This window comes from Aethalodelphis obliquidens, unplaced genomic scaffold (assembly GCF_003676395.1).
Source record: "Aethalodelphis obliquidens isolate GAN/ISIS:26980383/991018 unplaced genomic scaffold, ASM367639v1 scaffold7, whole genome shotgun sequence".
NCBI classification, from domain to species: Eukaryota; Metazoa; Chordata; class Mammalia; order Artiodactyla; family Delphinidae; genus Aethalodelphis; species Aethalodelphis obliquidens.
The window spans coordinates 6928820-6950540 of NW_020837951.1; the positions used below are offsets into that span (position 1 = coordinate 6928820).

The 21721-nt window shown below is 54.0% G+C and overlaps 1 protein-coding gene across 3 annotated transcripts in view; it reads right to left on the reverse strand.

The window, feature by feature from the left end:
- The window catches only part of MIGA2 (mitoguardin 2), a 26488-nt gene extending 6005 nt beyond the window's left edge, over nt 1–20483 (reverse strand). The window contains exons 1-11 of one of the 3 annotated variants that reach the window (XM_027104587.1): nt 20423–20483; nt 17708–17947; nt 16608–16818; nt 14675–14787; nt 13628–13745; nt 13093–13202; nt 8864–8981; nt 7791–7891; nt 7076–7191; nt 6049–6121; nt 5809–5895 (exon numbers count right to left, since the gene is read on the reverse strand). In XM_027104587.1, coding sequence (XP_026960388.1) covers nt 5809–5895; nt 6049–6121; nt 7076–7191; nt 7791–7891; nt 8864–8981; nt 13093–13202; nt 13628–13745; nt 14675–14787; nt 16608–16818; nt 17708–17803 — 1143 coding nt within the window. In that variant the 5' untranslated portion in view covers nt 17804–17947; nt 20423–20483. Of the gene's footprint in view, nt 1–5808; nt 5896–6048; nt 6122–7075; nt 7192–7790; nt 7892–8863; nt 8982–13092; nt 13203–13627; nt 13746–14674; nt 14788–16607; nt 16819–17707; nt 17948–20256; nt 20361–20422 lie in introns of those variants that run through there. The other 2 variants (XM_027104585.1, XM_027104586.1) reach the window with 2 other exon arrangements.
- Nucleotides 20484–21721: the final 1238 nt, after the last annotated feature.

Sequence of the window (21721 nt, forward strand, 5' to 3'; positions counted from 1 at the left end):
TGAGGCTTGGGGAGGCTTCACGTCTGGCCCCAGGCATAGCAAGGAGGCGGCCTGATTCCACAATTCCAGAGCCTGGTGTGTGCAGGGGCTGGCGTCTTCCCAGACAGAGGCCACCGCAGCTCTGCTGCCAGAAAAACCTGACAGGGCTGTCAGTTACCACTCAGTCCAGGGCTGGGAGTGGGGTCTGGCGCTCAAGAGCTGCTAGATAGCCAGCCGAGCCTCTTCTTGATTTCTTAATCAAAATCAAGCCAAGGACTTCCCTGGTGGCGCAGTGGTTAAGAATCCACCTGCCAATGCAGGGGACAGGGGTTCAATCCCTGGTCCGGGAAGATCCCACATGACATGTCACAGAGCTACTGAGCCTGTGCTCTAGAGCCCCTGAGTCACAACTACTGAGCCTTCGAGCCACAATGACTGAGCCCACACGCCACAACTACTGAAGCCTGCGCACCTAAAGCCCGTGCTCCGCAACAAGAGAAACCACTACAACGAGAAGCCCGTATGCAGCAATGAAGACCCAACGCGGCCGATAAACAAACAAATAAATAAATAATTAATAAATAAATAAAATCAAGCCAAGTCCTGTAGTGGTGCAGAGGCCAGAGAGAAAAAAGCCGAGCCTCTGGGCCCTTCTGGGAGCACCCGCAGAAATCGGCCATCCACTAAAGCCCCTGACACCTGCTGTAGCCTCACTTGCCCTTCTTCACTTGTTCGTCCTTTCACCCTCCTGGGGAGGCCACAAAGAACAGGCTAAGGGCATGGCTGGGCTCAGGCTGACTGGGGTTCAAATCCCGGCTCCACCCTAACCTTGCTTAGTGACCGGGCAAGCCCCTCTACCTCCCCAGGCTCACTTTCCTTTTCGGCCGAGCAGATGGAGACATCAGGATCAAATGAGCTACCGGAGGTGACGAAATGTGAGTGAAGCACCAGGCTCGCTGTGCTGCTCGGCAAACGGCAGCTGCTGGGAGGATAATGAGTCCCTCAGAATCTGCAAAAGATTAGGTCCAGGACCTTTGCAGGTACCAAATCTAGATGCTCAAATCCCTTTTATAAAAGGGCACAGTATTTGCATATAACCTAAGCACGTCCTCCCCTGCACCTTAAATCATCTCTAGATTACTTATAACACCTAGTACAACGTAAAGGCTAAATAAATAATTTGCTGGTGCATGGCAAATCCAAGTTTTTGCCTTTTGGAATTTTCTGGATTTTTTTTTTTTTTTTAGTATTTTTCAGTCTGAGGTTGGTTGGACCCACAGATGCAGAACCTGCAGACGTGGAACCCATGGATACGCAGAGCCAACAGTATTCACGTTCATGGAGCAGCTGCCCTGTGCCAGGCCCTGGGCTGGGCACACACCTGTGCCAGAAGAGCGGGGCTTCTGGCCCTCGTAGGAATGAGGATGCAGGATGATGGGGCCATACTGGGCAGGATGAGCCCAAGGGCTCTCGGGACCCAGGGGACAAGTCAGGTGAGGTTCTCCTGGGGAAAGAGCTGGGATTCAGAAGGCAGGTGACCAAGGAAGAGAAGGAGGGAGTGGGACAGGGACTTCAGGATACTGGTAATGTGTTCCACCTTCTACCCTGGGGGCTGGTACACAGGGGTTCATCTTTCCATTCATTAAATCCTACTTTTTATTTATTTATTTATTATTTATTTATTTTTTATTTTTTATTTTTTTGGCGTTATACGGGCCTCTCACTGTTGTGGCCTCTCCCATTGCGGAGCACAGGCTCCGGACGCACAGGCTCAGCGGCCATGGCTCACGGGCCTAGCCGCTCTGCAGCATGTGGGATCCTACTGGACCGGGGCACGAACCCGTGTCCCCTGCATTGGCAGGTGGACTCCCAACCGCTGCACCACCAGGGAAGCCCAAATCCTACTTTTTAAAAAAAATTTATTTATTTTTGGCTGCGTTGGGCCCTCGTTGCTGCACGCGGGCTTTCTCTAGTTGCAGCAAGTGGGAACTGCTCTTCATTGCAGTGGCTTCTCTTATCACGGAGCATGGGCTCTAGGCACGCAGGCTTCAGTAGTTGTGGCACGCAGGCTTCGGTAGTTGTGGCTCGCGGGCTCTAGAGCACAGGCTCAGTAGTTGTGGCGCACGGGCTTAGTTGCTCCACAGCATGTGGGATCTTCCTGGGCCAGGGCTCAAACCCGTGTCCTCCGCATTGGCAGGCAGATTCTTAACCACTGCGCCACCAGGGAAGTACACGTCCTACCTTTTGATACTCTTATGTGCGTATTTTACAACAAGGTAACTAATGACAACAAAAAGAGTTGAGGAACAGCGTTCCAGGTGCTGAGCGACCAGCATCTGCAGAGGCCAGATCAGGGAGGAAGTCTGTGAGCACCACAAGCCCTGAGGCCACAGAGCAGAGCTTGGTCTTTACACCAAGGGCAGTGGGAGCGAGGGTGGGTTTTAAGCAGTTGGGTGATGTGTCAGAGGTGACATTTCAGAACCATTACCTCACATTACGCCCAGCCCATGAGGAGGAAGGACTCAGAGGAAAGAAGCGGGTTCAAGAGCTTTGGCTCAAACCCATCAAAAAAAAAAAAAAAAAGGAAACACAAGCGGCCAAATGAACACGAGAGTGTATGCAACCTTGCTAATAATCCAAGAAACATAAAGTAATGGATGAAACAAAGATGAAAAAGATTACAGGGACTTCTCTGGTGGTGCAGTGGTTGAGACTCCACGCTCCCAGTGCAGGGGGTCCAGGTTCAATCCCCGATCAGGGAACTAGATCCCACATGCATGCCGCAACTAAGAATTCGCATGCCACAACTAAGGAGCCCTGGAGCCGCAACTAAGGAGCCCACCTGCCGCAACTAAGACCCAGCACAACCAAATAAATACATACATACGTAAATAAATATTAAAAAAAAATGACAGGCAGGCCTCGTTGAGACTGCAGGTCTGGTTCCAGACCATCCCAACACAGTGAATCAAGCAAGCTGCATGGATTGCTTTGGTCCCCAGTGTGTATAAACGTTATGTTTATACTACACTGTAGTGTATCAAGTGTGCAATAGCATTACGTCTAACAAGACAATGTCCATACCTTAATTCCAAAATGCTTTATTGCTAAAAAACACTAACCATCATCTGAGCCATTGGTGAGTCATAATCTTTGTGTTGGTGGAAGGTCCTGCCTCCATGTTGATGGCTGCTGACTGATCAGGGTGGTAGTTGCTGAAGGCTGGGATGGCTGCGGCAATTTCTTAAAAATAAGACAACAGTGGGGCTTCCCTGGTGGCGCAGTGGTTAAGGTTCCGCCTGCCAATGCAGGGGACATGGGCTCGAGCCCTGCTCCGGGACGATCCCACATGCCACGGAGCAACTAAGCCCGTGCACCACAACTACTGAGCCTGCGCTCTAGAGCCCGCGAGCCACAACTACTGAGCCCGCGCGCCTAGAGCCCGTGCTCCGCAACAAGAGAAGCCACCGCAGTGAGAAGCCGGCGCACCGCAATGAAGAGCAGCCCCCACTCACAACTAGAGAAAAGCCCGCGCACAGCAACAGACCCAACGCAAACAAAAAAATTAATTAATTAATTTTAAAAAAGACAAAGAAAGACAACAATGAAGTTTGCCACATCTACTGACTCTTCCTTTCAAAAACGATTTCCCTGTAGCGCGCAGTGCTGTTTGATGGCATTTTACCCACAGAACTCCTTTCAAAATTGGAGTCAATCCTCTCAAACCCTGTTGCTGCTTCGTCAACTATGTGTATGTAATATTCTAAACCCTTTGCTGTCATTTCAACAATCTTCACAGCATCTTCACCAGGAGTAGATTCCATCTTGAGAAACCACTTTCTTTGCTCATCCATAAGAAGCAATTCCTCATCCATTCAAGTTTTATCATGAGGTTGCAGCAATTCAGTCACATCTTCAGGCTCCACTTCTCATTCTACTTCTCCTGCTATTTCCACCACACATGCCGTTACCTCCTCCACTGAAGTCTTGAACCCCTCAAAGTCATCCAGGAGGGCTGAAATCAACTTCTTCCAAACTCTTGTTAATGTCGATATTTTGACTTCTTCCCACTAATCACAAGTGTTCTTAATGGCAACCGAAATGGTGAATCCTTTCCAGAAGGTTTTCAATTTACTCTGCCCAGATCCACCAGAAGAATCACCATCTATGGCAGCTGTAACCTTACAAAAGGTATTTCTTAAATAATAAGACTTGAAAGTCAAAAATGATTCTTTGATCCACGGGCTACAGAACGGATGTTGTGTTAGCAGGCATGAAAACATCAATCTGTTGTACATCTCCATCCACCTTGGGTGACCAGGTGCATTGTCAATGAGCAGTAATATTTTAAAAGGAATCTTTTTTCCTGAGCAGTGGGTCTCAACAGTAAACCATGTTGTAAACGGAAGTGCTGTCATCCAGGCTTTGCTGTTCCATTTATAGAGAACAGTCAGGGTAGATTTAGCATAATTCTTTTTTTTTTGTTTTTTTGTGGTACGCGGGCCTCTCACTGTTGTGGCCTCTCCCGTTGCGGAGCACAGGCTCCGGACGCACAGGCTCAGCGGCCACGGCTCACGGGCCCAGCCGCTCCGTGGCATGTGGGATCCTCCCGGACCAGGGCACGAACCCACGTCCCCTGCATCGGCAGGCGGACTCTCAACCACTGCGCCACCAGGGAAGCCCTGGCTGATTCATTTTGTTGTGCAGTGGAGGCTAACATAACACTGTAAAGCAACCATACTGCAATAAAAATTAATAATTAAAAAAAATTACAACAGTAACATCAAAGATCACTGATCACCATAACAAATACAATAGTGATTAAAAAGTTTGAAAAATGGCGAGAATTACCAGAATGTGACAGAGACATGAAGTGAGCCAATGCTACTGGAAAAACAGCACCAACAGACCTACTCGACACAGGGTGGCCACAAACCTTCAACTTGTAAAAAACTGCAAAGCACGATGAAGCCAAAACACACACAATGAAACGAGGTATGCCTGTACTGATACCCAGTATTGGCCAAGATGTAAGGAGACACAGCCTTATACTGCCGAGAGGGGCTCAAGTTGTTAAGGCATTTCGGAGGGTAAACGGGCAAGATCTGCCAGCCTTGGAAACGTCTGTGCCCAAGACGCGGCCTTTGCCACACCTGGGCTTTGCCCCACAGAAAATCCCACCGGTACCGAAAGAGGACTGATTATAAACAGACTGAGTATAATAGCGGTGTCTGTGATTCTGGAAAAGTCAGACACAACCCAAATGTCCGTCCCTGGGAGGACCAGAGCCGACCCGCCCGACACAATACTACACAACTGGTCCATCTACTGACACGGAAAGATGGACGAGATGGACTCTTACAGAACAAAATAAAGCTGCAGAACAGCCTGCAGAACACAAACCAAGCTTCGGAAGTTAAATTGCAACTTTCAAAGATTAGAGTCTATGGAACCGAGTAGGAGGACATATATCAGAACGTGCGCAAGTGGGGTTCCCCTGGCAAGTGCGGTTCCCGGAGACCCTGTACGGTTTGCATCTCATAATCGGCGAACTTTGTAAAACTGTGTCATGCTGTAATCAGAAATAAGAGGCAAGACAGATCTGTATTTTTCAGAATTAGCACAGGGAGCAAAAAAACCCCAACCCTTTCCCTGCTCTCCTATGGCCTGCAGGATGAAGTGAGAGCTCGTCAGCTCGGTTTCAGATTGGGTTTTTTCTTTTTCTTTCTTTTTTTTTTAAACAGAACTAAATAAAAGTTAGAAAGATAAAAAAAACAAACAACGCAGGGGGAAGAAGAGCCGAAAAGAGAGCCCCCCACTCCCTGCTACCTTCTCAGCCTTGGTCATCAGGCCCGTCACCATCTGCCGGCCAACCTCCCCGAAGAAATACTGGTGACTCTTGTCCTCCAGGAGGCCCTAAGGGGTGAGGAGGGAGGCGGTGAGCTGACAGGCTGGCGGCACCCCCAAGCCGTGGACAGGGCAGCACCGTGGGCTGGGCAGGTGGCCATCCGCGCAGAGGAGCCTGCTTGACTGCCCCCAACCCCTCAACGCGCCCTGGACCGCACCCACCTCGAAGGCTTGCCGCACACAATGCAGCTTGGCCAGAAAGTCCTGGTCACTGTAGCAGCCCAGCAGTTCTGTCCTGAGAGGAAGCGCACAGTCACAGCACCTGGGCCCCAGCCAGCGACACCCCCGTGGGGTCAGGGTGGAGCCCTGGGTGGCCCTGACTCCACCTGGTAGTGTGACCTCGGGCAGGTGGCTGCCCGCCTCTAGGCCTCAGTTTCCCCCAAACCCGAGGAAGGGGCTGACAGGATGCTCCCTGAGCACGGGCTGCCTCAATGGCACTGGGCGCCCCTGGCAGGTGTGGTCACTGGGGGTCGGGCTGACCTCGGCCTCCTTTAGGCCCCAACCAGCAAAGGACCCTCTCTAGCAAAGGACCAAAATGGCCAAATTGCTCCCAAGGCCAGGGCAGGGCTTTCTGGGGCAGCTAGAGGTGCCCTGATCTGGGCACTTTATTCAAATCCCCAAGGCTTCAGCTGGGGCCTTTGGCCATTTTCAGTCAGTGAACTTTAAACACACATACTTAAATCTGGGACTCATGACCATCATACAGAACAATTAATTTAAGGTGGATAAGAGCCCTCAATATACCACACAGGAGAAGACTGAGGCTAAGAGAAGTCAGGAGACTTGTCCAGGGCCACACGCCACAAAGTAGCAAGACCTGGAGAGAACCGGGGTCTGTCTGTCTCCAAAGCCTGGCTTCTGGACGGCTTCTTAAAGGAGTGTGTCAGAACACAGGGCTTAGGGACAGCGCCCACCGTGCTTCCATGATTGGACCCCTTAGAACATGTACGAATGATTGTTATTTTAATTACTTATATTAATTAGTTATTGTCATCGTCAACCCTAGACCTGCCTGTCTTGTACCGGGGCCATCCTAGGGTCTCCGAAGCTGGGGCAGGAGCCACGGCCAGACCATCCCACCCTCAGCCTGGCTCAGCTGGGTCCCCACCAAGCCCTGCTGGCTTCCCCAGCCTCCACCAAGGGGACAGCCCCCCCACCCCGCACCTGCCTCCTTCCCTCCCATGCTCACCTGAGGGTCCGGCAGGGCACTCTGCCCTCCTTCACCAGCTGCAGGGCCTCCTCGTAGGCGGCGGCAGGCCTGGAGAGTGGGCTCGGGTAATCTCCAACCTGCAGGGACTCAAAGAGCTGGGGAGAGGGTGGAAGCCTGTGTCAGCAGCATTGGCAGGTGGGGGCGGAGCCTTGGGGTGGGTCAAGGGCACCTGCCCAGGGGACTTCTGGCGGAGTACGCCCTAGGGGCCAACACTTCAGAGGGAACGTCAGCAGGAATGCTGGCTGAGGGCAGAGGCCCGGGTTTGAGTTCTACTCTGGCTCTCAGCATCCCCATCACCGGGTGCCCTTCCCAAAGGGACCATCTACTGGACACACACCCGTGTCCTCCCATCCCAGGAAAGGACAGCCGCCTGGCACACGTGGCCATGGTAGGAAACTAACCAAGCAATGAGTACTCGGTCTGGAGAAGCGAGAGGCCGGCGTGGGCTGGAGCTGCTGGGGACGGGGACCCCTGCCCTCACTCATAGGACCTACGACCCCTGGTTTCTCAGGCTTCCCCATTCCAGCAACACTGAAGAGTCCCCCGGGGAGCAGCATTGGCGACCTCCAGATTCTGCTCCCATCAGAGGAAACGCCTTCACTTTCCCACAACCCAGTGCTCGCCCGCCAAGGAGCCGCGCGGGAGCCCCGGCCTTCACCCCTCTCCCCGCAGCCATCCCCCGAACCCACGCCACCTCAGTGGCGGAGAAGAAGGAATCCTCCGAGGTCAGGCTGTCCTCATGGTCCGCCCGCAGATGCAGCGAGCCCTCGGTCAGGGGCAGCATGAGGGTCCGCTCTGGGCAGAGAGGGAAGGGAGGGGCTGAGCTGAGACTCCTGAAATCACGATCGAGCTAAATGTACACCAAGCCTCCCAACGCCCGACTCTGGACGAATGACGCTGATGGTAGCAAAGCTCCTATTTTCTGTGCTCACGTCAGGGGCCCTGCCACGTCTGCACCGCCTGACCCTGAGGCCTGTGGGCCCTGAGCTCTGAGGGCAGGCTGTGCTGTGCTGTGTGGCCCTGGGCAAGTTGCTCCCCCTCTCTGACAAGCTGAAACGGCCTCTGATGCCAAAGGGCCCCTCACTCAGCACTTCCATCCCACCCGCTCAAGGGTGAGGGGGTCTGGACACTCAAGGGGACTGGGGAAAGGTTCACAGCCCTGAATGCCCCACCAGCCTTCTCTGTCACACGGGGAGGCCAGAGGAAGTGGGACTGCTCGGATGGGGACAGAAGTGGAAGATGTGTCACCCTGGCCAGCCCTCACTGGGCCTGTGTCATCACTGGAAGAGCCGGGGAGCCCGACACTCAGTAGTCTGATGTTGCCCCCTGGGGGCGGAGAGCCCCCAGGGAAGGGCCCTGGGGGGTCACAGTCACCACACAGGGTCTGGCACGCAGCAGGCACTAGGAGAACATGGGCTGCTTGGCTGAATAACTTCATTCCATCTCAGTGATGTCACACCCCTTGACCTCAATGGGCAGGGCAACGGCACAGGCTAACCTCCACGTGAGCCGCCCTCCGCCCACCCGGTGCCCGCAGAATAGGGCTCAAACCAAACACCTGGAACAGCCAGCAGGGGAGATATTGACATACAAGCCCCAAAAGCCCGCTCCCAAGGGGATGGGGCAAGGCACACCGGCCAGGGACTCCCGGGGCCTCATTCCAATTCTGTTCCTGCCTGTGGGGACTCAGTTTCCCTGTCTGTGCAGGGAGGCGCTGATCGGATGAGGTCGTGGGCCCTGGGGATCATTCGCCCCGGCCCCGCTCACCGAGGTCCAGCAGCATGTTGTCGGCTGGAAAGGTGGACCCGAACTCCTCCTGCAGGTGGTAGGCCCGGTGCAGCAGGGACTCCAGCTTCTCCGCAAACTCCCTTCGCTGTGACTCTGGCTGTGGGTAAAACAATGACGGTCAACCCAGGCCCCCCAAGCTCCCCACGCCAACGGCCCCTTCCTTCACCATGATGGGGTCCCAGCCCCCAGGGAAACAGGGGACAGCTCTGAGGCCCAGCAGCAAGCACAGGTCTGGACTGAGCTGCCCCACACAGGAGCCACCGGCAACGCACGGCCAGTGCACACTTGAGACTCGGCCAGTCCCACCTGACATGGGCCATAAGCATAAATACACACCAATTTCAAACACTCAGTATCCCCCCGCAAAAAAAAAACCCAAGACTACAAGAACGTGAAATACCTCAGTGATTTTTCATCTTGATTACATGTTGAAATGATAATATTTTGGATATACTAGATTATAGAAAATATATTATTAAGTCATTTCAGGGCTTCCCTGGTGGCGCAGTGGTTAAGAAGCCGCCTGCCAATGCAGGGGACACGTGTTCGAACCCTGGTCCAGGAAGATCCCACATGCCGCGGAGCAACAAAGCCCGTGCGCCACAACTACTGAGCCTGCGCTCTAGAGCCTGCGAGCCCCAACTACTGAGCTCACGTGCCGCAACTACTGAAGCCTGCGCGCCTAGAGCCCATGCACCACAACGAAGAGTAGCCCCTGCTCACTGCAACTAGAGAAAGCCCGCGCACAGCAATGAAGACCCAACGCAGCCAATACTAAATAAATAAAATTTAAAAAGTCATTTCACCCATTTCCTTTTGCTTTTTAATGTGGTCTCCAGAAAATTTTAAATAAGACACATGACCTCCTACTGAACAGCGCTGCTCTAGACCCGAGCAGACCTTGGCGCCAGACCTTGGCGCCACCAGTTCCGAGCTGTGTGACCCTGAGTAAATAACTCCCTCATTCTGAGCCTCGGTTTTCTTATCTGTCAACTGAAGTAAGAGAACCTACTTCCCAGGATTTTAGGGAAAACGTGAATGAAATAAGGTATATAAAGTACGTCCTACAAGACTGGCCCATGGTGATGGCCAGTAAGTGCTGGCTATTACAATCAGAGGGCAGTTAGGAGCCCAGAAAGAGCTGGGTTCAACCCCACTGTGCCTATTAACCGCGTGCACTTGGGAAGGCATCGCACCCCTGGCACCACAGCCTGTGGCCTCAGTGACCTCCTCGCTGCCCTCGGCCTCCACACCAGGGTGTGGGGAGATGGGGGCACTGCTCCTCTGAACCCAGGAGCTTCTAGGCCAGGGGGCCAGGCACGGGCAGGCCTGACCCTGTTTTCCACAGAGGCTGCCAGATCCTGCAAGTACATGTAACCAGACCCTGGGGAAGAGACAAGGGCCAAGTCGGGCCTCAGGCCACTGGGAGAAAGGGGCGGAAGCAGTCAGAGGGGGACAGTAAGATTGTAATGGCTGCCTTTCACTGAGCGCTAGCCCTGGACAGGCAACTCGCTGTTCAGCCTCAGGGCTTCCTTGAGGCAGGGATTGCCATGACCCCACTTGACAGAGAAAACTTAAGGAGGTTATGTGGCCCAGTGCACCCAGCTAGAGCCTGGCGGAGCCCATGGGACCCCAGACCTGCTGGCCATCTTGCTTAGTAACGCTGCTCAGTGTGGCCAGCAGAGCCTTGTAGCTTTGGCAGATCTGCCAGCTCTTTCTCTGGGAAGTTACCTTGGGTTAGAGAATGGTTTCCTACATACGACACAAGTGACAAAAGAAAAATTAGATATACTGAACTTCATCAAAATTAAAAATCTTTGTTCTTCAAAGGACACCATCAAGAAAGTGAAAAGATTGGGAATTCCATGGCCATCCAGTGGTTAGGACTCTGCGCTTCCAATGCAGGTGGCACGGGTTCGATCCCTGGTTGGGGAACGAAGATCCTGCAAGCTGTGAGGTGCAGCCAAAAAAAAAGGAAAGTGTAAAGACAACCCCCAGAATGAGAAAAAACATCGACCAAAAAAGTACAAGAAAAGCCTTCTCCTCCTTTCCCTGCAGACCCTCTCCTCATAGATCACTGTTAACAATCTCCTGTGGGGACTTCCCTGGTGGTCCAGTGGTTAAGAATCCACCTTCCAATGCAGGGGACACGGGTTCAATCCCTGGTCAGGGAACTAAGATCCCACATGCTGCGGGGCAACTAAGCCCACGACGCCACAACTACTGAGCCCTCGAGCCACAACTAGAAAGAAGCCCGAGTGCCACAACAAAAGATCCCACATGCCACAACTAAGACCTGATGCAGCCAAAGATATAAAAATAACTAACTAAATAAATATTTTTAAAAAAATCTCTTGTGTTATCTGTCCAGAGGGAAATAAAAGCGCACATACACACCAGCAGTTACCAACAGGCATATATAGGTAAGGATGGATGTCTTTTTAAAAATGTACACATCAGCAGAAATTAGTACAACATTGTAAACCAACTATACTTCAACAAAAATAAATAAATAAAACGTACACATGGGTCATGAATCACTATATACCTGTAACTTACATAATGCTACACATCAACTACATCTCAATAGAAAAAAATGTAGATATGGGTCACTATACACATTCTATATCTTGCTTTTTTCACTTCATAAAATATAGTGGAGAAGGCAACCTAACAGCCCATACAGTTTTCCTTCAGCCTTTTATTTTTCTTCTTTGCCTCACCACGCGACTTGTGGGATCTTAGTTCCCCAACCAGGGATCACACCCCCACACCTTGCATTGGAAGCATGGAGTCTTAACCACTGGACCGCCAGAGAAGTCCCTTCTTTTTTTCTGTTTATTTTATTTATTTTTTTGGGGGGGGGGCAGGGGGCTGCGTTGGGTCTTTGTTGCTGCACACGGGCTTTCTCTAGTTGCAGCGAGTGGGGGCTACTCTTCGTTGTAGTGCACGGGCTCTAGGCCTGCGGGCTTCAGTAGCTGCAGCACATGGGCTCAGTAGTTGTGGTTCGCGGGCTCTAGAGCGCAGGCTCAGTAGTTGTGGCGCATGGGCTTAGTTGCTCCGCGGCATGTGGGATCTTCCTGGACCAGGGCACAAACCCGTATCCCCTGCGTTGGCAGGCGGATTCTTAACCACTGCGCCACCAGGCAGGCAGATTCTTAATCACTGCGCCACCATAAAGGCTGCCTAGTATTCCAGACCCCTACTGATGGGCACTTACAGTCACCAAGTTTTCATCTTTTTTAACTATTACAAAACAATTCACCCTAGGACATATATTTAGTGTGTTTTGCACAAAAAAAATTTTATTTTGGCTTTTCCACTTTACCTCTCTTTTCTGATACTGAGATAAATATTCACTTATAGAAAACTTGGACCAAAAAAAAAAAAGTATAAAGAAAAGACAAGACAAAAGCCGTGCGACCCAATCAACTATGAACACAGGCTATTTCCCTCCAGCCCTTCAAGAATGCCACGGGGCATGCGGGATCTTAGTTCCCCAACCAAGGATCAAACCCATGCCCCCTGCGGTGGAAGTGTGGGGTCTTACCCACTGGACCGCCAGGGAAGTCCCCATTTTTTTTTTTTTTGGCTGTGTTGGGTCTTTGTTGTTGCGCGCGGGCTTTCTCTAGTTGCAGTGAGTGGGGGCTTCTCTTGTTGCAGAGCGCAGGCTCTAGGCACGCAGGCCTCAGTAGTGGTGGCAACATGGGCTCTAGAGCGCAGGCTCAGTAGTTGTGGCACACGGGCTCAGTAGTAGTGGTGCGCAGGCTCAGTAGTAGCGGCACACAGGCTCCAGAGCGCAGGCTCAGTAGTTGCGGCACATGGGCTTAGTTGCTCTGCAGCATGTGGGGTCTTCATAGACCAGGACTCGAACCCGTATCCCCTGCATTGGCAGGCGGATTCTTAACCACTGCGTCACCAGGGAAGCCCCCCTTATTTTCTTTATGTAGCCAGGATCAGGCTGTAATCACCAGTGTGGTTTACTGAGTAATTACCAAGTACCAGGCATGGGCTAATGCACCTTACGTGAACTTTCTTACTTAGCTGGGTCAACATCCTGGTCAAGCGGAAGCTCCCATCCAGGAGGACGTGATGGGCTGGCAGAAGGCGGCGCTGCTAGATGCCTCCCAAGCGTGGCCTCCCACCAGCCACACCACCAGTCTTCTCGGTGGCCAGGGGCAGGAGAGACCCGGGGGAGGACTGCCTACCTCGGACAGCGCCTCTGAAGCGGTCTCGGGGTTCCGGAGGCCGTCCCCCCTCTGCCCCACGCTCAGCGCCTGCTCCCACTTCTGCAGAGCTTCCTCAAATAGCTCCATGCCTGAGTGTGGGCGGGGGAGACGGGAGAGAAGGGTGTCAGGCCCCCAGCACAGGGAGAGCAGCCGTGCCCCCCACCACGTCGCTCAAGAGGGAGCTCAGAAGAGCGAGGAGGCAGGAGAGCCCGGAAGGATGGGAACAGCCAGGACCGTGTGGACCAGGTCCTGACCCCTTTTTCAGGGCCGGCTAGCTTGCAGGTCTTCATTCAGACCAGATCTGTTCCTGGAGACTCTGCCCAGTCCAGAAATGGCTGGAAACCATTGAGCCGGGGATCTGGGGTGGGTGGTTTTGGAACTGGTTGAAGCAGCACCCAGAAAACCCAGCCCAGGCTCCCGGGAGGAGGCCACGCTCCCCACTACCCTGCCTCGGCCGCGGTGGTGGGGTGAGCGCTGGGCAGGGGGTGCCCAAGGCCGGCCTCCTGGCCCGTACCTTGCATGTAGAGGCTCTCAGCATTGCCGCTGCTGGTGGTCACGGACTCCTCCATCCCTCTGGTGTCCCATGGCCCCGAGCATGCAGCCACGGGGCTGGATGAGTTCACCACTACCATCTGGGTGCCAAGTAGCGCAAGAACCCGAGAATAAGGGATGAGGCCTTCCCGGACCCTTTGCAGGACCCCTGAGCCTCCCCCCACCCCCCACCCCTCACCACACGCCACGTGCCCTCTGCAATACCATCCCTGAAAACAGCCCCGGGCCGCAGTGGCGAGCCCTCCGCACAGCCTGCTTCCGTCAACTCCAAGCGCCTGAGGACGGGTCACAGAAATGGCCAAAGCAGGAGGAAACACTGAGGCCAATGCCCAACCCAGGAAGCTGCAGCCTCCTACGAAACCCACCCTGAGCTCCACTCCCGAAAGGCATGACCCCCTCCCTGCTCCGGGTCTACACTACAAGTGAGATAGGGAGGACGCAACGTGCACCCATTACATACGGGCCGGCAGGGCCTGGCTCTCACCCACGCATCTCTCCCACACGAGCAGCCACCCGCCTCCCAGGCAGGAGCAGAGCCAGCTCCTGCTCATGCCTGGGTCCCCAGGGCAGTGGCCGGCTCAGAGCTGGGGCTCAGTGCTCGCTGGATGAATGAACAACTAGACGAGTGAATGAGCCAAAGCCGTTCCCCAAGAGAAAATAAACTTCTTTGTCTTATTTCTCTCTCTATCCTCAGCGCCTAGTAGTCTCTGACATAAAGCCGGTGCTTGCTCAGTGTCTGATGAATGAATGAATGAATGAATGCACTTTCATGGGTAAGTATCTTCCCCAAGAGATCACAGCTTCTCTTCTGCATTTATCCACCTTTCCCTCACCAGTGCCCGGCACACAGTGATCACTGACAATCTCTGGAAGTCTGCATGGATGGATGAGTGAATGAACCAACAAATGAATGGGTGGAACCTCTTCTCCCATCTTCCTACCAGCCCAGAAGCCCCCGAGGGCAGAGACCGGAGCCCCGAGGCCGTGACAGGCACCCTGCTACCCTCACCGAGGCCAAGCTGTGGGAGGAGCCTGAGTGCTTGCTGGGCTCGATGGAGGAGATGCCGCTCAGAGTGTCGTTGCTCTTGCTACTGGGGCTCTGGACCCTCCGGCTGGAGTAGCCTGTGAGGAACAGGAGAGGGGTCACGCCAGCTCCCCACCCAGCCTTCGCACAGCTGCTGCCCGCTCCGGATCCCTCTCCCCGTCTTCACCTGAGAGTCTGTCCTGACCTTCTAAGTCAGGGTGACAGCAGAGCACCCCCAGGGCGTGCACCTAGCAGCAGAGGGCTGGGCCCCTGCCCCTTGTCCTGCTCACTTCCGTACCCCCGTTACGCGGCGCAGGGCCTGGCCCGGAGGGGCCTGGATCTGCTGGGTTAAGCCTGAAAATGAGGCCCAGCCACTTCTCCCTCCTGACTCAGCTTCCCCTGTGTTGTTGACTGCCTGACTGATCTGGAATTCTCCTCCTTCGAAAAAGGACTTGAGGTACCAACTTTTCAAAACACATAGTTTTGTTTTGGTTTGGTTCTTTTAAGTGAGAAAAGTAGGGAAAGCAAAATAAGGTGGAACCAGAGATGGTGCTGGTACAAAGTAGGCAAGCAAGAGGTTAGTCCAGAAACGACTCCAGGCTTCCAGTGGAGTCAATGCAGAATGGAAAGCCAGCTGTGCCAGCATGTCTCGTGGTCTTGTTCTAGACTGGTCTACAAACTTCTCTGTCCAATTGAAAAGACAAAAACTTCCCTTCTGCAATGATAATTCATAATTAAAAGTCATTGTCGGGCTTCCCTGGTGACGCAGTGGTTAAGAATCCTCCTGCCAACGCAGGGGACATGGGTTCGAGCCCTGGTCCGGGAAGATGCCACTTAGTCGCTACGGAGCGACTAAGCCGGTGCACCACAACTACTGAGCCTGTGCTCTAGAGCCCACGAGCCACAACTACGGAGCCCACGTGCCACAACTACCGAAGCCCGCGCGCCTAGAACCTGTGCTCCGCAACAAGAGAAGCCACCGCAATAAGAAGCCCATGCACCGCAACGAAGAGTAGCCCCCGCTCGCCGCAACTAGAGAAAGCCTGAGCACAGCAACGAAGACCCAACGCCTCCAAAAATAAATTTAAATAAATAAATTTTTTTTAAAAAAGTCATTGTCACTTTGATAGCTCCATGCCTGAGTGTGGGCGGTGGAGACGGGAGAGAAGGGTGTCAGGCCCCCAGCAGAGGGAGAGCAGCCGTGCCCCCCACCACGTCGCTCAAGAGGGAGCTCAGAAGAGCGAGGAGGCAGGAGAGCCCGGAAGGAGATTCTGCCTCTTAAAACAAGTTTCTTCCAACATGAGAGCCTTTGAGGACTCCTTGCCTTAGAAAGCGATCTGTACACGGCATACACTGGGTTACTGGGTTACAAGATTAACGGGCCCATAAGAGGCTTTCAAAGCCACACCAGCAGACACAAAACAGGTCAGTGGCTGCCAGGAGCTGGGGGAAGGGGAAAGGGGCTGACTACCAAGGGCCCGGGGGGATTGAGAGCAACAGTTCTTGACTGTGGTAGTGACTGTATGACTACAAGTGTTTGTCAAAACTCAAAAAAGGGTGAATCTTACTGTATGCAAAGAGAAAAAGAGGGGGATGGTGAGAATACCAAAAGGCTCAGGAACCATCTGGCCCTTTCTGCTCCTGAGCCAGGGGACTTCCATCGCTGGACGGAGGAGCTGCACCCCACCAGCCCACTCTGGACCCAGGGCTCCCAAAGTGTCCTCAGATAATGAGAACCATCGCTTCCAATGACATGTGCATCCGGCCACATCACCCAGCAAATCCTTACAATGACTTGCTTCCCAGGTGAAAGGGACTCAGCTTGGAGACAGGATGTCACTAGCCCAAGATCTCAGCTAATAGGGGTCCAGCTGAGACTCGACTCCAGGTCAGGCCCTTCCCCACCACCTCAACCTACCTTTCTTCACTGACGGGACCTTCCTGGCCATGAGGATGGGGAGGGGCGCTGTGCCCAGATGCTCGCCTCCCATCTCGGGGCCGACCTGCTTCTTCTTCCGCCGTCGCCTCTTGAGCTGGTGGGCGGCCAGGGCCAAGGCCACAGTCCCCAGGGCCGTGGCAAAGAGGACCTTCCTCAGGCCTGGTGTCAACCGCAGCTGGGAGAAGGCAGACTGCAAGAAAAGAGGGAGGCAGCCAGTTACATCTCCCTGGGAGAGCTGCCCTGAGGAACACGTGAGGGGCAGGGAACGCATCAGGCCCCCAGGGGATACCTCCTGACCAGGAATGACTGAGAGGCAGCCACCTGCAGGGGGCTGTGGGGGTGGGAGTTGGGGGCCCTGGCCTCTGAAACCTGGATCACAGAGATGTAAAAGAGGGGGACGGGGGATGGCAAAATGACAAGGCTAGGAGATCATATCTGGGGTCCAGCAGGTGTCCCCAACACCATCGGTCAGGATTCTACCAGCTGCAGCGACTGAGCACCTATGCCAGCTACCGCACCAGGATTTCACCTGTGTTACCTGTCCGAATGCCCATCATTTTCCAGGTGAGGCACCTGAAGCTCACACGGGTTAGGACGCACACTTAAGGTGACAGAGAGGCAGAAATGGAACTGAGGTCTGCCCACCCCACTTCTCCACTCTTCAAAGACAATGACGTTCACTTTACCCAATGGTCCATCTGTATACTCCCCTGCTCCACCCTCACTCTGCCTGCTGGACTGGGAGCCCCTCGAGCGAGGCTGCATCCCACAGGGCAGAGCTTCAGGAAGTGTCAAGAGGACTGGTCGGCCACAAACATTTCAAGTTGGCAGGCATTACTGACCTCTTTTATAAACTGAGAAACTGAGGTCAAGAGTCCACATAGGCCTGGGGTGGAGACCGGGCTTGGGACCCCAGACTCCTAACCCAGTCCTCCTTACTCTGCTCAAAGAGGATTGCCTGGGACAGCAATCACGAGGGCCCAACTTTCCTGGATGCTGAGGGACCCTGGGATGAGTGGCTCAGTGTTTCAGGGACCAGAGAGGTAAAGGGCAGGACCACAACCCGCCCCGATCTTTACCTGCCCAAACGTCGTGTAAAGGAACACAGGGATCTCTGCCACCGTCATGGCCAGGGCCTGGATCACGGACACACCCTCCGTCCTCCGGAACGCCATGGCAGGATCGGCACCCCAGGCGAGAGCCCTCGGGGCCGAGAGCTTCCAAGGAGAACGTCTTCAACTGGTTGCTGGCTGGGTCCCGGGCACCATCCACGCCCCGAAAGGACAGGGACACACATACCAGAAGGTCCCTCCACAGAGCTGAGAGACAGACGACCAAGTCAGACACAAGGGTGTGTGCATGTGAGCATAAAGAAACACACACAAGAGTGCTCTGGGGGATGAGGTGGGAGCAAAGCCCACGTGTGGAATGCGAGGCCTGGAACCAGGCCCCCGCCTTCTGCACCTGCCAGCAGGAAGGTAGCCGAACGCCCCACAGACTTTCTGCCCACCTTGAGCCCTGGGAGAAGGCAGTGTCTGGCACGCTGGCCCAAGTGAGGACCCAGAGCCTGGGAGATGGATAGGTCGCTCTCAAACTTGGGGCTTCATACCACACTTCCTCAATCTTTTTAAACCCATGGCCCATGTGCTAAGCAAAAACCTTAGGCCTCTAAAGGGTCAGACTCCTGAGTGAGAATCATTGCATCATTTCCACCTCCCACAAAACCAAGAATGTCGTACTTCCTGTGGACGTATTACGAAAACAGCAGGGTATTTCCTCCAATAATAACAGCTACTACACCGTATGTGGGTATTCTGTGCAGAGTTCCTTACATACATTATTTCATTGAATCATTACAATTCTATGAAGTAGATGCGATCTACCTCCCACACCCCTGCCAATTTCCAGCGAGGAAACTGAGGCTCAGAAAAGCTAAGTCAGGAGTCCAAAGTCACACAGCTGGTACCAGGCGGAGTCAGGACTTGGACCAAGATCTAACGGACTTTCGACCCTGTGCTCAACACAACCCTTTCGCCAAATCTGGCATGGAGCAGGAAGTGGGAGCCTCAGCAGAACTACAGACTACAAGGGCAACTTTCCCCTGGGGCCTTGTGAGACCCCCAGGGTACTCCACGGCCCATTCCAAGGCCAATGAATAAGTGGCTTGAGCACATATAACCCAGTCCCCAAGATCCTGCAGAGAGCTCCCCGACCACCACCACCAAGGCCAAGGAGGCCTTCAGGGTCTCCTGGGACTTCAAACGAAATGACCACGAAGGCCAGATGGACCCTGTCTACCTGGGATGGCGGCCAAAGTCACTGGACTGGCACAAGAAACGGCTTATCCTCAGTGAGTGGGAAGGATGAATGATCCTATCAGTTAGCTCTAGGGCTGTGTGTGTGTGTGTGTGTGTGTGTGTGTGTGTGTGTGCGTAGAGTAGGGGACATCCTGCCAGGAGGCTACAAATTGAGCGATGTGACCTCCAGTGGTCACAAGCCAGCTCTCTCAGCACCACCCCCAACTTGGCCCAAGCCTCAGAACGAACGAGGGAAGACAAGAACATCAGAGGATCAGCGGCTACTATTTCCCAAGCGCTTACTTTAACAGGCCAGGCTTGGAACAGGCTCTCCATGGAGGGTTTTAAGTCTAGTCACCCACAGAACCCTCAAGGCAAGCACTGTTTATCTCAATGATGGGGAAACTGGGGCTCCAAAAGGTAATCAAGCCTACCGAGGTCACTGAGTAAATGGCCAAGCTGGGATATGACCTCAGCTCTGGGGGACCCCAAGGCTTGGCATTTACCTGCAGGAAAGTCAAAAGCAGCCTCTGCTGCCCCGACTGAGGAAGAGTGGCAGGTACCAGGTAATGACATCCACCCCAAGACAGCTTCACTCCAGGAATGGATCGAGATCCAGCCCAACCATACCCCATCCTTCCTCCTGGCACGACCCAGGGCTGAATGCGAGAAGCCTCCACCTCTTCTCTGTGATGACAAGACCATGGCAATGTCCCCCCACCACGTGGACACTCCTAATGTCGTCCCAACCTGGGAAAGTCACCTCTCCTGCCCTGTAACCTTGGGCAGTAACCTCCTCGTTCCACCCCCACCAGGGCACTCACAACCTCTCAGCTTGGATGCCCACGCTTTCCATCCCGGACACCTTCTCCCCTGCCCTGAACCACCCCGTAAATGACTCTAGCCTGAGCACCCTTCATGCCGCCTTGACCCCAGCAATGTCCCCTCTGCCCAGTCTCGGTTCATTCCACACCGGTGGGACATCTCAGCAGTCTGACCAGGACCGGCACTGAGCACTCCCACGCTGGACCTCAGCAATACCCCCTTCTTCAGAATCTGCTCTTTCCATCCCAGACAATTCCTTGCGCATGCCCTGGTCAGGCACCCTCCTCTCTTGCCCCGACTCCCGGAATATCCCTGAGGGTCGTCCAGGTGCCCACTGCCGCCGCCTTCCACAGCCCGCGCACCCGGTCCTTCCATCCCGGTACTTGCCCAGCGCGGGTCCAGTACCTGCGCCCCTGCTCCGATCTCTGCAATGTTCCAGGCCCGGCATCTTCCCACTGACCGGGTACCTTCCGTTCCACCTCTCGCGCCGCCCACGGCCCGAGTACCTGCTCTTTCCAACGCTGGCCCTTCTAGTCCGGCTGAGCTGGGACACCTGCAACCCTACCCAGTTCCCCGCTCAGGGACGGCTCCCGCCCGCTGCAAGCCTCAGTCCCGGACCTTGCCGCGCCGCCCGCCTGCTCCGCGGGCTCAGCCCGGACCGCCGCCACTCACCCAGGATCCCATCGCTGCGGAAGGACAGCGTCTCCTTCTCCGGCGCCCGCGCAACCAACCTCGGGGCCACGGGAGGCGTGGCCTCACGCAGGGCCAACCTTTCTTTGGCCAATGAGTGTCGCCGAACTCCTCTGCACCGCCCCGGCCTCTGTGCAATTGGGTGGGTCACGTGACCAATATTGTCTTACCCTCCCTTCTCCCTCTGTTCCGCCCCCTAAGTGCGGTTGAGGCGCGGAAGTGATTTTTTTTCTCTCCTGTGATTGGCCATCGAGATTAGATTGACCCGGGTGGCTGAGTGAGGCGGGGCCACTCTTAAAGGGATGAGGCGGAGCAAACAGGTTTCGAAGGCGCTTTGTGGAAGGAATTGCCGGTGGTCTGAGCTCTCACCTTTGGTTCCTCTGCCTCCACTGGTGCCCACACGGACAAGTTCTTCCCGCCCTTCGAGCGCCCACTTTCCAACGCCACCGCCTCTAACTTCCTACAGCATTCTCCTAAGCACTTCCACTCTCCACTTTCTGAGGTTGTTTGCAGAAGTGCCAAGCCTCCCGTACGAGACGTTGTCTCCCTAAGAGTTGGCGTCAAGTGATTCGGTTCACTGTGCCTTGCACTAAACACTGGGTTTGGAATCAGGCCTCCCTGAGTTGGAATCAAGTTCTGCCACATCAGCCTTGTGGGGTTTACTCAGTTTACCCCTCTGTAAAATGGGAATGGAATTCTTGCCTTGCCTGAGTAACGGGGCTTTGGTGCTGATCATAAGAAAACAGTGTGGCAGCCCTTTCATAACCAAAGAACTGGACACATCTAAGTTTTTTTAGTGTAATTATCAGTGAGGTCACATTCTTTCATTCATCAACAACTAATATTTCTGTGTGCCAGCCCTTTGGCTGGACTTGGGAGTGCAGTGGTGGACAAGATACATATAATTAAGATACTTAATTACAATCTTATGTGATATTGCTCTAATGGTGGAAACTCAGGAATATGGAGATTCCCAGGGACACCTGCCCTCCCATGGGAAGGTGAGAGACTCCCGAAAGAAAGTGGTGTCCAAACAGAAACCTAAGGATGACTAAGAGTCAACTGGGCAGAGAGAAGGGGAAGGAGTGTTCAGGAACAGCATGGGCTGTGTGGTCCAGAGGCAAGAGCGAACTTGGCATGTTGTTTGTTTTTTTTTTTTTTTGGTCATACCCCACATCATGCGGGATCTTGATTCCCTGACCAGGGATCGAACCTGTGCCCCCTGCAGTGGAAGCACAGAGTCTTAACCACTGGACCACCAGGGAAGTCCCCAAACCTGGC